At 39.4% G+C, this 15618-nt stretch overlaps 2 protein-coding genes across 2 annotated transcripts in view; one reads left to right on the plus strand and one right to left on the minus strand.

Moving 5' to 3' along the window:
• Positions 1 to 15618, plus strand: part of LOC133663368 (inactive dipeptidyl peptidase 10-like) — a 257121-nt gene that overhangs the window by 29488 nt on the left and 212015 nt on the right. The window lies entirely within an intron of this gene.
• Positions 1 to 15618, minus strand: part of LOC133663673 (uncharacterized) — a 37405-nt gene that overhangs the window by 16828 nt on the left and 4959 nt on the right. The window contains exon 3 of the mRNA XM_062068358.1: positions 15614 to 15617. Coding sequence (XP_061924342.1) covers positions 15614 to 15617 — 4 coding nt within the window. The remainder of the gene's footprint in view (positions 1 to 15613; position 15618) is intronic.

Raw genomic sequence — 15618 nt, forward strand, 5'->3', positions numbered from 1 at the left:
ACGTCCGACCGGCAGGAGGCCACGGGGAAGACCCAGGACACGTTGGGAAGACTATGTCTCCCGGCTGGCCTGGGAACGCCTCGGGATCCCCCGGGAGGAGCTGGACGAAGTGGCTGGGGAGAGAGAAGTCTGGGCTTCTCTGCTTAGGCTGCTGCCCCCGCAACCCAACCTCGGATAAGCAGAAGAAAAAGGATGGATGGATGGATATACGTATATATTTATACACTATCAATTATGTTGAGTTTGTTAGAATGCTAAAAATGCCAGGAGTTAATCAATAATCAATAATATATCATTGTGAAACTTTTTTAACACATCATTACAAGTGCTTGTTTCTTTTTTGAGCAAGTTAGTTTTGTTGTTTTATCCTTTGTTGTTGTTTTATTTTGCACTTTTCCTGTCTTTACTTTTAAATGGAAAAGTTTAATAGTTATTAAAATGTTTCTAACAGCCTAATGAGCAGTATAGTTACAGTATGAATACATATTTATGAATGAATTAGTCATCTTTGTTGTTAGTAAACACAGACCTAAAAATATCTCAAGCTGAATTTAAAAGTTGATGGCTAAATTAGAGCAATTGAATATTTGTATGCTTTATAATCCGAACTCGTCGACTAATCGTTAAGATAGTCAATGAGTAGTCGACTATCAAAATAATTGTTAGTTGCAGCCCTAGAGTTAGTACTGTAAGATGTTGTTTAGGAGGACTTACTGGCACTCCAATCAACAAGCAAGGATGGGACACAATGGAACATGGACATCACAGGGGGCCAAATTTCAAAGCATAATTTAGATCGTGGGGAGAAGATAGTAAATTTACCCCACCACTCCCACCCCTTTGCCCCCCATACGTACGTGCATGTGTCATGTAACACGAACGGTGTTACATTGGTGTCGCATGGCTGCGCTGGTACTGTTCCCTCCAACGCAGAAAACAAGCTGGAGCGGTGTGCAGGTAGGATTAAGGTTTTAATTATTATTAAGGCAGGATCAGAAATACAAAACTGAGGACGCTAACAACCGTGGAGCTAAAAAACCCAAAATGTCACCAAGGGTGAAAAACGAGGAATGCTAGAGCGAGGCGAAAAACCAGGAGAAGGTAATTGTTGCCTATAGCAAACATTGACCCAGCAACTAGTGCTGGGTGACAGAAAACTATAAGGGGGAGTGATCAACCAAAACACCAGGTGGGAACACTAATTGCTAAACAAAGACAGGTGAGGAGAATCAGTGCCCATGGAAACCAACAGTAAACAGGGAAAGAGGGTGCACCCAGGAAACAAACTAAAACAGGAAAACTACCAAACATAAATCATGCCATGAGGTGGCATGTAATGGATCATGACAAACGGCCGTTTAACAAAACATTCATGTGGGTTCCTCAACCTTGTGTAAGTGTGCGCTGATTTTAAAGATAAAGAGGGGTCAGGTGGTCAACTGACAAAATGTGCATGAATAGCTGTGTCCTTGTTCGTTCATTCTTGCTTGAAGGGTTCTACTTCTATTTCTCGTCTGAGAATCATAAATGTGTCGTGACTGGTGAGCAGGGGATAAGACGGAGGGATATATTTTGGGAGAGAACTGTTTTGTGTGCAGGCTGAGATGGCTGAGGTTGCTCCTTTTATTAAAATAATAATTGATCGACCATCTCGTGTTATTTTGTACAGCCAGGGTTTAATAGCTAAAGTGGTGTTGTCTTTAGTCCTGTATTATGGAATTTATCTATTTTTGGTGATAATCTGACACTCTTAGTAAGAATGCTTAGTGCAGTATATCCTTTTAACACCACTGTGGCCTCCAGTTTTATTTGTACTACATACATCTAAAATAAGTGCTTGAGCAAGTTTGGGTTCTTATTTGCTCAAATGTACCATTGGTTGTTAAATGGTCCTGCAGGCCAGAAGAAATACCACGGCCTAGTGTTTGACACCTTCTCTGTAGAACAAACAACTTTGTCAGAATTGCTCCTGACAGTTTGGTCATATGTTTCCTGTGTTTTGTGTTGCCTGTCCAGCAGTCTTGTTGTAGTTTCTACTTCCTGTTTTGTGTGTTGTCCTGCAGTGTCTTTATCTCTGCCTCTGATTGCTGTTTCTGCTCCTGAAAGACGATCCGTGGACTCACCTGTCCCTGATCGCTAATCGAGGGTTTATTGTAGGGCTGGGTGATAAAACGATATCAATACATATGGTGATAGGCACGTAATCGATATCAATAATAAATGTCTTTGCTAAAACGTTTGATACGTTTTTTTCTTCCTCGTCAGAAAACTCTGGAATTTACGATGGAAGGTTAGTTGCGTAAACCAAGGCAATCGCTCTTTGGTAACTGAGCAACGCAGGAAGTGATACTGATCAGTAGGAATGACACGCTAACAGCCAAACAGGTATCGTGTTTGGTTGCGCCATCTTGTTGTCTTGATTCTTGAGTGATTTTAGAATTTTGTTCACATTGATTGAGTGCTTTCCATGGTTGTGTTGACATTTCCTTTCTTGTCTGCCTTGATAGCTGAAGGGATTATAGTCAGAGTAAGGTTACATTTTAAATAAAACATATACATTTAATACATTTTTCTCCTGGTCCTTATTTTTCGATAGGCAGTGGCGGGCCGTGCGTTTCCCACCTAGGCCTTCAGTGATGCCCAACTTCAATGATTACCTCACAAAATACCCTAATTTATGTCCCCACATGACCATTGCAGGATAAATATTATACAGGAACACATTTACGCACTACTGGGCATTGAATCACCACCAACAGTGTACAGAACGGGTTATTTTCTGGCGCATTTAAAAATCAATAAACCCGCATCAGCAATTAAAACATATCTTATGTGATACTGTCAAAATTAAAATTGCAAAAAACATATTAAACGTGAAAAAATAAAGAAATAAAATAGCTGAACTCACAATCTGTTGAACCCATTCGAGCTTTTGGGGTTGGCCGATATCGTCTCAAAAGATGTAGTTTCTCCTAAACTATCTTTCTTGAAAATGGCCTTGCAAATATGTGCTGTCTTGTCTAATCATAAAAGATGCAGACGAGAAGTGTTGGCTGAGTTCTTAAAGTTTACTCCACAAGGTGCTCATCAAAAACATCCCGCATTGCTAATCGCGGCTACTGCGCATGCTCTTCACTACTGTGGCATGCTGGGCAATGGAGTTCTTATGTTACCTAGCTCATAACATCACAATATATATATCTGCATTAGGTCATCTAGAACCGATTGGTACCGGGCCGCGCAAGAAATTAAAAAATAAATAAATAAATAAATAAATTTAAATTAAAAATTTTTATTTTTTAAATTTTTTTTAAAAATTAAATCAACATAAAAAACACAATATATACATATTGTGTATGTGTATGTCAATATAGATCAATACAGTCTGCAGGTATACAGTCTGTAAGCACACATGATTGTATTTCTTTATGGAAAAAAATAAAGAAAAATAAAATCCAGCCCCCCGGTCCGTGGGACAAATTTTCAAGCGTTGAACGGTCCCCAGCTACAAAAAGGTTGGGGACCACTGATCTAGAAGGCTTTACTGTCAACAACTCGTGATCTCATTGGCTATCGCAACTGTCTGTCAACTGTATGTGCCCGTGCACTGTACCCGCATTGTTGATTCTGAAGGCTTCAGGCTTGATTTTGTACAGCATGGCAACATAAGCTAGCTGAATTCTGATTGGATAAAAACTCTATAACCTAAAAACAACAGCGCTGGAAGGAGCATGATATGACATGAAGAGAATATGGGTACTTTTAGATATTTAGGGAAAGTAACAAAAAAATTGCTTTTATCTTTAATTATGATCATGATTTCTGGTTATGTTAGGCCAGCAGAGAAGGCCTTGCTGGCCCTGACGGCACACCACTGTCAATAGGTCATAGAAAATATTATTAATTATCATTATGGACGGATATAAAACACTTATCGTGATGCACTGTTCAGCCTAATCGCACAGCCCTAGTTTTATAGTCCAGTGTCAACCTGGCTCTCGTGGCTGGTTCATTCTTTGCTTTCAAGTATGGATCGATTCTGGTTTATTAGCATTTCCATACTTCCTGTGCACTTTCAAGTTGCAATAGTTTTTGTAATTAAATATACTTCAGAGTTTCCCCCATCTTGCCAATGTACTTGTGGCAATGGGGTGTGGCTAAGGGCGTGGTCAATAAAACATATAATTTAAGTTAAAGTACCAATGATAGTCACACACACACTAAGTGTGGTGAAATTTGTCCTCTGCATTTGACCCATCCCCTTGTTCACCCCCTGGGAGGTGAGAGGAACAGTGGGCAGCAGCGTTGGCTGCGCCTGGGAATAATTTTTGATGATGAACCCCCAATTTCCAACCCTTGATGCTGAGTGCCAAGCAGGGAGGTAATGGGTCCCATTTTTATAGTCTTTGGTATGACTTGGCCTGGGGTTTGAACTCACGACCTACCGATCTCAGGGCGGACACTCTAACCACTAGGCCACTTTGCATAAGAGTCAATAATGCTTATAGTTTCTTTAAAAAAGGCAAAACATGTGCAAGTATTTTAAAACAAATCTAAGTTATTAGTAATTAGTAATAACATATATATATATATTTTATATGGTTTTACTCTCTTTTTCGATTGTTGATGCTTATTGTAACACAGGTTGTATACCAGCTGCTGGTCTTTCAAGTAGGGGAATCTCATTTTCAGCTACTCTGTAAACATGATTACAGTCTCCAATAACAAATACAAGATCTGAGTGCAGTTAGGATAAGTTTGAGCACCCCCCGCCCCCGAAAGGCAAAAGTGGTAGATGACTGGATATAAAGATGCTTCAAACCCCGTTTTCATATGAGTTGGGAAATTGTGTTAGATGTAAATATAAACGGAATACAATTATTTGCAAATCCTTTTCCTTTTTGAATGCACTACAAAGAAAAGATATTTGATGTTCAAACTCATAAACTTTATTTTTTTTTTTGCAAATAATAATTAGCTTTGAATTTCATGGTTGCAACACGTGCCAAAGTAGTTGGGAAAGGGCATGTTCACCACTGTGTTACATGGCCTTTCCTTTTAACAACACTCAGTAAACGTTTGGGAACTGAGGAGACACATTTTTTAAGCTTCTCAGGTGGAATTCTTTCCCATTGTTGCTTGATGTACAGCTTAAGTTGTTCAACAGTCCGGGGGTCTCCGTTGTGGTATTTTAGGCTTCATAATGCGCCACACATTTTCAATGGGAGACAGGTCTGGACTACAGGCAGGCCAGTCTAGTACCCGCACTCTTTTACTATGAAGCCACGTTGATGTAACACGTGGCTTGGCATTGTCTTGCTGAAATAAGCAGGGGCGTCCATGGTAATGTTGCTTGGATGGCAACATATGTTGCTCCAAAACCTGTATGTACCTTTCAGCATTAATGGCGCCTTCACAGATGTGTAAGTTACCCATGTCTTGGGCACTAATACACCCCCATACCCTCACAGATGCTGGCTTTTCAACTTTGCGCCTATAACAATCCGGATGGTTCTTTTTCTCTTTGGTCCAGAGGACACCACGTCCACAGTTTCCAAAAACATTTTGAAATGTGGACTTGTCAGACCACAGAACACTTTTCCACTTTGTATCAGTCCATCTTAGATGAGCTCAGGCCCAGCTAAGCCGACGGCGTTTCTGGGTGTTGTTGATAAACGGTTTTCGCCTTGCATAGGAGAGTTTTAACTTGCACTTACACATGCAGCGACCAACTGTAGTTAGTGACAGTGGGTTTCTGAAGTGTTCCTGAGCCCATGTGGTGATATCCTTTACACACTGATGTCGCTTGTTGATGCAGTACAGCCTGAGGGATCGAAGGTCACAGGCTTAGCTGCTTACGTGCAGTGATTTCTCCAGATTCTCTGAACCCTTTGATGATATTACGGACCGTAGATGATGAAATCCCTAAATTCCTTGCAATAGCTGGTTGAGAAAGGTTTTTCTTAAACTGTTCAACAATTTGCTCACGCATTTGTTGACAAAGTGGTGACCCTCGCCCCATCCTTATTTGTGAATGACTGCGCATTTCATGGAATCTACTTTTATACCCAATCATGGCACCCACCTGTTCCCAATTTGCCTGTTCACCTGTGGAATAAGTGTTTGATGAGCATTCCTCAACTTTATCAGTATTTATTGCCACCTTTCCCAACTTCTTTGTCACGTGTTGCTGGCATCAAATTCTAAAGTTAATGATTATTTGCACAAAAAAAAAAGTTTATCAGTTTGAACATCAAATATGTTGTCTTTGTAGCATATTCAACTGAATATGGGTTGAAAATGATTTGCAAATCATTGTATTCCGTTTATATTTACATCTAACACAATTTCCCAAATCATATGGAAACAGGGTTTGTAGATTTTGCAGAGAAAACGTCATTTACAAAGGGGTTGTTAGCCTTTTTCACATCCGGGCCCAACTAAGGGTCTGGGGGCCCACTGAAATATTAACACTGAATTAATAATCTTACTCTTGATGTTAATGGTATTTTACAATTATATCCAACTTACTTACAGTTTACAACCTTGTCAAATGATATGAAAGCATGTGTTAATCACACATATTATTTCCATCCATCCATTTTCTACCGCTTATTCCTTTTTTGGGGTCGCGGGGGGCGCTGGAGCCTATCTCAGCTACAATCGGGCGGAAGGCGGGGTACACCCTGGACAAGTCGCCACCTCATCGCAGGGCCAACACAAATAGACAGACAACATTCACACTCACATTCACACACTAGGGCCAATTTAGTGTTAACAATCAACCTATCCCCAGGTGCATGTCTTTGGAGGTGGGAGGAAGCCGGAGTACCCGGAGGGAACCCACGCAGTCACGGGGAGAACATGCAAACTCCACACAGAAAGATCCCGAGCCCGGGATTGAACCCAAGACTACTCAGGACCTTCGTATTGTGAGGCAGATGCACTAACCCCTTGTCCACCGTGCTGCCCACACATTGTTTAGAGCAGAGGCAGCATGTCTACAATGTGGACGTACTTTATTGTGAAGTGAAGTGAATTATATTTTTATAGCGCTTTTCTCTAGTGACTCAAAGCGCTTTTACATAGTGAAACCCAATATCTAAGTAACATTTAAACCAGTGTGGGTGGCACTGGGAGCAGGTGGGTAGTGTCTTGCCCAAGGACACAACGGCAGTGACTAGGATGGCGGAAGCGGGGATCGAACCTGGAACCCTCAAGTTGCTGGCACGGCCACTCTACCAACTACTTTAGTGCGTCCCGTCCTGTCCCAGAACATAGGCCATTGATGAATTGCCTCCACCCTCGTCTACTATTAAGCTGTTCTTTCGGTTCATTGGTATAATCTCTTGCTCCCATATCTGCTTAATCAGCTGGTGAAGCATGGTAATTGAGGTTTCTAAAGCACCCTGTAAGGCATCTGCAGGGATATCATCTGGCCCTTCCGCCTTGCCACGGTGCAATTCCTTTATTGCCTTCTTTACTTCAGGTCTTGTTGGCGGGTTGCACCTTACTTCCAACATCTGGTCAGCTGGTGGGATCTCTATCGTCTGAGTAGGTATCTGTTTGTTTAAAAGTTCCCTGAAGTGCGTCGGTCTGGTATATAAAAAAGTTTTTTTCCGATAATTAAAAAATTAAACGGTATTACTAACCTTCCAGAATTTTACCGCAGTTTTTCATTATATTGTTTACCGTTAAATCCCTAATCCATTAACAAGTACAAAGTCAAGGGCGGTCACGGCATGTTCTTGCCGTAGATGCTGGTCATTTTTTTAGGGCATTACGGCAAGTGACAAGGGCGGTCGTGGCACTTGTCTTGGTTGCCGTGGTTACATTTGAGCCCTGCTGTGCTGGATAATAATACAAAGACATGAACACCAATTTCAGATGTAGACCTTGGATTCATTTTGGAAATGTTTTTCTGAACAAAATGGTGCAGGCTTTAAAAACTGTTTTGTTACATGCGCTACAAACCTTAATTTGTTGTTATTCACCACGTTTCCATGCACATGATATGCCTATATTAAGCAGATTAGAGTAAATACAGGAGGTCTACGTATGAGTTCAGTTACTACGACTGTGAAAAGTTTTAGTGCAAGCAGTAACTTTTATTTAAATAAAAAGCTCGGTCAGTCTTGCTGTACACAGAACACATAACGTATATACAATATACAGTAAATACAAGTACACAATTAAATGGAAAAAAACAGTAATAATAAAGACAACAATTTCTTATTTTTATTCCTGAGTTTGTCTTACACCCTTGACATTTTTTGGTTGGAAATACTGTTTTTAGTTGGTGACATACAGCAGCGTTAACTGCAACATTGTGTGCATGAAAACGAACAAGATGATACATTTGCAGGAGACTTATTTATATCCCACCCTCTGTTAATCCACAGTGTGTCCACAAATGTCTAAAACAGAGATACTCTTCATCAAAGTTGCACATCCATGCTGGAGAAATAACAAAATAACTGCTGATGGTCTTTGAAAAATATGTGTTGATGCATTTGGCATAGTTTGCTTCTTTTACTCAGGTAAGGTTAATTTGCAGCGTTTCCTCTATAATTATTTTAAAGGGCCGCATTATTTGTGTCGCTTTAGTCTAGAGTTGTCACGAGTTCAGTAAAAAACAAAAAACTGAACCCATGTACTTTAAAATTAACTACTTCATTAAAAGTGTCAAGTATTTAAGATTATTGTGCTTCAACATCTGTGTGCACAGAATTTACATTGCAGTTTCAGCTGCCAAGATGTAACTATCAATTCAATATATGTATGTACATTTGAGGCCGGGCTGGGCTGGTATCATGTTACTGCCTTTTCTAAATGATCTCGGCAGGTATAGGTATAACCAAATAAATATAGCCACATGGTTATACCCAGAAACAGTAGTACCTCAACTTACAAGTTTAATTGGTTCCACAACTGAGTTTGTACCTCAAAACACTCTTTGCAATCAATACCAAAAACAAAAAAACCCGATTTTGTTATAACAGAAAATATTGTGCAGTACCGACCACATACTGATACTATACTTGGTATCGTACACATGATGTTTGTATTGATCCGGCCACCTTTGTTTACATTAACGCACATACCTTTTTTGCTGCCATGGGGTTGCGAATTAGTGAATTTGAAACGGCTTTGCACTGTGCTTGCACTGTACATTAGCTGTGCTTGATAGCTCGCTAGCAAGGACGCTTGTCGCTGCTAAATTTGCAGGACACCGCTAGAATGTGAGAACATGTATTGTAACGTTATGGCGAAAGAAATAAACTTTCTATTGTTGCCCAAATTTATATAATTTATATTGCATATCGTTTATAACGTGCAATCCTAGTTTTGAGTCACATTTGCTTCTTGTCCTGTGTAACAGAGGTGAGCCAGTGTGGCTGGGCAATGTGTACGTTGTTACTGTATACACTCCCTGACAACCCTAAAAGCAGTGCTGGTTACTGGGTCGAGAGCTTTTAGCTCGTTAGCTAACACACTTGTCTCTCAGGTCGAACAACGTTGGTTTGAGTCCCGGGAGGAACGAAAGGCAGGGATTGAACCAGGGGGCTCACACTTAACATTGACTTGTTTTTGTAAGGGGAAGTATAACCTTGCATTGAGACAATGTTGAAAATAGATAAGTACCTACAAGTTACACCATTAAAATGTCTAGTTGAGAGACATCTGGCAAGATTCTCAGTCATGCATGTGATCGTTATACAGGTATAATTAATTTCCATTAAGGACAAAGTGTGGCATACATACCGAGGCACCAGTGTATTGTTGTATTATATGTCCTACTGTATCATGTTATTACACTAAATGTCCTTTGTTTTATTAGGATTATGGTCATGATCAGCAAATTAAAGACTAATATCACTATCTTAAAAAAAATCCAGATCAAACATGATTGGTATCAGTGAAAGTGGCCCTGTGTTTACTTGGTATCGAATCGATACTAACATATGTACTAATGCCCACCACTTGTGTGTGACCTGCAATATTTTGTATAAATCTGATACCAAGTAAATACAAGTAGGGGTGTACCGATACGTTTTCACTTCCTTACGATAACGATATTGTAGCCTTGACTATACCACTTTCAATTCGATACGATATCAGCGCGAATAACTTTAAAATGTACATTTATTATTTTGTACTGTGGAATATTTAAAACGGCTTGACAAATTAAAATGTTGTCATGATCTCATGGACTCTGAATGATAGATCCTGGCACTGCTGGATAGAAGTGCTTGCATGGAGTCTGGAATGGACTATATACAATTGAATTGTTTTTCCTTGTTTTCTTACACTTCTGAGTAGGCTGCACGATTATGGCCAACATAATTAATATGTCCCTTGATATTGAAATCCCGATTATTAACCCAGTTGATTCATTATGTTAGGTTAAACAGTGTTGGAGATGGACGCAACATCATGTGATTTTTAACAAAATAGACTGATAACCCGGCTAAATGGACGTTATAAATATTTTTAAACAAATATTTGTGTTTACTTCATTATTAGTATTACCATTTCAGCTTTTTCTCGTTACATGATGCCTTTAGCTTTATTTTTATATTTTTGATGCTTTATTTCAGGGCACTAATAAAAACAACTTTGTTCCACGTCATCAATTCGATACTTTTGTTTGACCTAATTATACATTTGATCATTCGTAATGTGAAATATGTATATTAAATGACAAAATACGAAAATATAACATTATTTGGCTTAACAATTGTACTCATGTGGAAATGTCCTTCAAAGCACAATTCAGTTTCCGCGTTCCCTGTATTCATACACATGCTCAGTTGCAGGTGGTGCAAAATTTCATTTGAGGAGCACGTCTTGCCAGAACACTGGCGAGAAATGTTGGCCCTGGATGGAAAGGTGTTGCACAATGGCTACCAGTTAGTCCAAGCAAGAGCAGCATGTTATGTAAGCGTTTAAGGGCGTAGGAATACGTTTAACGTTTAACATACTGTCTTGTAAATCGGACAGATTCATAAAGCAGTCCCTCCAAGATTTTACAGGCTTTTTTTTTTGTCATTGCTAAGGCCTAAACGGCTGAATTTGCGGTATCTTTTTCAGAAAGTTGGGGTGAAAATTATACCATTATAACATTCATAACGTTTAGTACAGTCTCCTAAAACAGGTACGAGATATAAACATGCTAGATTTTACAAAGAAAACAATATTTAGAAGATTGTAAAATTCCCCATATCAACTCGGAACAACAGAATTAAACTTGAGAAATGTTATTGCTGTTGTTTATGTTTCAAGACCAATAATTCACTCATTTTTTTGTCAAAAAGAGAATCAACCTCAGACAGATTATCCAATTAATTTGGAAACTCAGCATCCAGGACAGCCGAGGCCAAAAAAAGATCTCATTATGATGTGCATTTTCATGCATCACACCTTAACTCGGAATACTTTACTTATTTGTGCTATGGCGCCATCTTTTGGACGAGTTCACTCACTGCAGGTTCTGACTAAGCAGTGACTTCCACTGTAAACAAACATGGCTTTATGCATTTCTGCTTGTTCAACGTTATCACAGTATTTATTTATACTTTTTGCCTTCTGTTCACTACTTTTGTTTTACCTCTCTTTTTGAAATGGAGCTATTCTGTGTTTTTTATGTTGTGATTGTTTACGGGTTGCAGCGCGTCTTTATGTTACGATATTCTGTGCATGTGTCTTAGACTAGCAGTTAGCACTTGAATTAGCTGTAAAGTCGTGAATAAAACAGCTTGTTAAGATAAACTGGATCTCTTCTTTTAGTGTTACATCAACACATGACACTCCAGACCATACTTTTGTTTTTGCTAGTCTTGTTTGAAAGCAAGAAACTCATAAGTACACTACTTCTGTACATGTTGAATGTGGGAAACAACAGCAAGACAATCACTTAATTTCTAGACTACAGCATTAAATTGAATCCACACTCCACCAGCAAAGTATAGCTGACATCAAAGACATGCACATTAAGGATAATTCTAACCTGAATTTCGCAAGATGTGTTTTCATGATGATTTTCGGCATAAACCACACTTCTCGATCGGAATTAAATTTTGATCCGAATGCGAATCCAAATGGCGTGTTTATATGAAGCATTTTTATTCCGGTTAGGCTTTTAATACGATTAAATGTGTCCATGTGCACATAGCTCATGAGAAGAAATGATAAGTAGCTAATTTTCAACATATATTTAGTCAGTGAAGTCTACACACAAAAGTACCTTTTTTTTCCCAACAATTTAGGGGAAGCTGAGTTTCTTTGCAGTCTTATTGTAATTACCACTGCATGGAAGCTATAGTAACGTGCTAAAGAAACAAGAACTCTTGTCTGCACAAGGGAACCTCAAAGAACAATCTGAAATATTTCTTCTGTGGATGCTGATAATATTTCAATTGCGACTTGTCTCATTGCTCTGTCCGCAGTCAGCAGAACAAGCTGCCTACAATAAACAACGACAAAAAACAGTAGAGAACAGAAAACCCAAGACGGAAAAGAGGAGCAGACCAAAGTAAAAATCTGGGATGTGAACCATAACAGCCTTTTTGTGTTGAGTGGTTCACACACACATACACACAGCCGCTGATGGATAAATGTCACATACTGGAGTGTCACATAATTGAAATAGTTACTAAAGCAGCACATCCCAGTTGTGGCGTCCTTTTCTCCACATTTATCGTCCCAGTGCTCTCTTTGCCATCATTTTTATAGCTCAGTCCCTGCTGAGTGGTCAGTCATCCTGTCAATATAAAAACTGTCAGTGTCACTTCTCAGTGTCACAGAGAACAGCAATACTCTAAACTCCATGCCAATGAGTTCTTTTTTCTATTGTTGTGGTTGTCAGGTCATTCCTTCAGTTGTATTTCTCTTGATAAATGATGCGTATTATTCAACTGACTGGAGTCGGATCTGAAGCTGGAATGCAGTCATCCCCGTCTAACTGCATTTCTATCAAATGTTAGCTTGCAGGGGAGAAGCTCTGTGGAAGTGTTGACTGTAAACTTTTGTTCACTGAATAGGTTTTATGCTTACTTTTTCTACACTTGATGAAATGAAAACGTTGCACACTAAAACACTAGATGTAGATTATATACTGTAGTACAGTGGAACAACAGGAATAATTAGTTTTAGCCTCGACAAAAGTCCTTATTTTATTTAAGGTTTGAATACTTTGAACACAATGTAAAATGTTATACCAAACAAACATAACAAGGGGGTGATGGATCAACTTTCTATGTAATAACAAAGTCAAAACAACATGCACACACAAAGAAGTCACTTTGCGGAAAGAGCTCCTGGTGCGTGCCATTAATACCCAGTTGCTAAACAAAAGGTTGTCGGTTCAAATCCCCGCTCATGGTTCAATATAGTAAGGTGTATGTGGAGGGGGGCATGGCCTGCGGGCCTGCCGCGGAGCGGCGTGTGCAAGGACCGGCCTCGAAGACAGCGGCAGGTGAGTAGATTGCCCAGCTGGGCCTTGTTATCTAATCACCTGTCGCCCTTATTAGCAGCAGCCAGGACGAGAGACGTGGGGGGGAGTTGCTGGTGAGCCGAGACATGATAGCGACATTTTGCTGGAAAGCAAAACCAGACTGCTTATGAAAATAAAAAGACTTGTTACCTCAGACTACCGGGCTCACGGAGGACCTTTGTGTCAGAAGAACCCACAGGAGGGCAACCTCCACAGTGTATAATTTATGTTTTAATGATGTAAAGGAGATGTTTTAAAATAGTTTAAAATGTTTAACTTCAACATATTAATAAAAAAGTGGACTGTCACAAAATCATGCTGTTTGTCAAAGATGTTAGATAATATAACACGTGATTAAGGCTGAAACGACGCGTCGACGTAGTCGACGTCATCGGTTACGTAAATACGTTGACACCGTTTTTGTGCGTCGACGCGTTGCATATTTACGTCACACTACCGTCATGGCGAAGCGCAAAGCAGACGATCAAAGCAGGCGGTGCGAGCGAGGGGGGAAAAGCATGCCAAAAGTGGTCAAAAGTGTGGGAGTATTTCAATAAACGGCCTAATAATGTTGTTGTATGCACACTGTGTCGAGCGGAAATGGCCTATCATAGCAGCACAACGGCTATGAACGAACATTTGAAAAGAAAATCATCAACTAGTCAATCGTCCGTGCGAGCATACGTTGTCATCATTACACAAAAACATGAATGTGTCATTTGTATCTGCTAGGGGTGTAACGGTACGTGTTTTGTATTGAACCGTTTCGGTACGGGGCTTTCGGTTCGGTACCGGGGTGTACCGAACGAGTTTCTAAGCTAAAGCTAAAGTGTTAACAAGCTGCTTTGCTCCGTCTGCCTCTGTCTCAGCACGCAGCATTGTCCCACCCACACAACCATCTGATTGGTACACAGAAAGCATTATCAGCCAATCAGCAGTGCGTATTCAGAGCGCATGTAGTCAGCGCTTCAGCGTCGAGCAGATAGGTGTTTAGCAGGTGAGCATCAGGCAGCGGACTCTCCCCAAATGATAATAAACACCTCCCAGTCAACTACTAGTAACATCACTATGAGCCCGTTGACCTTCTAGAAACTTAAACTGCAGCTCAGCTCACTCGCAGTCCTGGCTTGAGGTGAAGGCTAATTACCTCTCAGTTCCAGCCACATCGACCCCTTTTGAGCGCCTATTTTCAGCTGCTGGGAATATTGTAAACAAGAAAAGAACCAGAGCATGTACACATGCTAACCTTTCTTCATTACAACTGTTAGTCACTCACTGGAATGAGTAGAATTGGTTATTGTGTACTGTGTTGGACTGGATGTTTATTTTGCACATTTTAAAAGCAATACTTAATGTTTACAGTGCTCCAGAATATTTAGATTGGCACTTTTTTGTATTGGATGTTTATCTTTATTTTTGCACATTTTAGCAAATAAGCAATACTTTCACTTTTGTTGAAATGTTTACACTGTTGTTACAGAATATTTCGTTTTGCCCTTTTTTGTATTGGATGTTTATCTTTATTTTTGCACATTTTAAAGCAAAATAAGCAATACTTTTACTTTTGAAATGCTTATACTATTGCAGAATATTAAGATTTGCACTGGATGTTGACTTTTATATTTGCACATTAAAAAGCAAATAAGCTACTTTTAATTTTGTTAAATGTTAAAAGTTTTAAATGTTTACATTGTTACAGAATATTTAGTCATGTTGTTGTCAATGTTGACTGAGTGGCCATACTTCTTTTTTTTTGTAAATAAAAGCCATGCCTTTTGAAAAAACGGGCCTACATTTATTTTTTCATCTTCATTTTGAATAAAACAATAATCTGTAAAAGGAAAAATAATCTATAGATTAATCGAAAAAATAATCTATAGATTAACCGATTAATCGAAAATAAAATAAAATCTATAGATTAATCGATATAAAAATAATCGTTAGCTGCAGCCTTACACGTGATAGTTCTACCTCAATAAAAGCATTTGTTATTCTGAAAATTAATTGTGTTGCTCAAGGTACTATTATTTATATGATGCTGGGGTACACATTTTAGCCTTTCAAAGCTCCTCTTGGACCACCGATTTTTGACCTCAGTATTTGTCAAATCCTAGTTACGGCCC

This window comes from Entelurus aequoreus, linkage group LG13, assembly GCF_033978785.1.
Source record: "Entelurus aequoreus isolate RoL-2023_Sb linkage group LG13, RoL_Eaeq_v1.1, whole genome shotgun sequence".
In the NCBI taxonomy this organism is placed as follows: Eukaryota; Metazoa; Chordata; class Actinopteri; order Syngnathiformes; family Syngnathidae; genus Entelurus; species Entelurus aequoreus.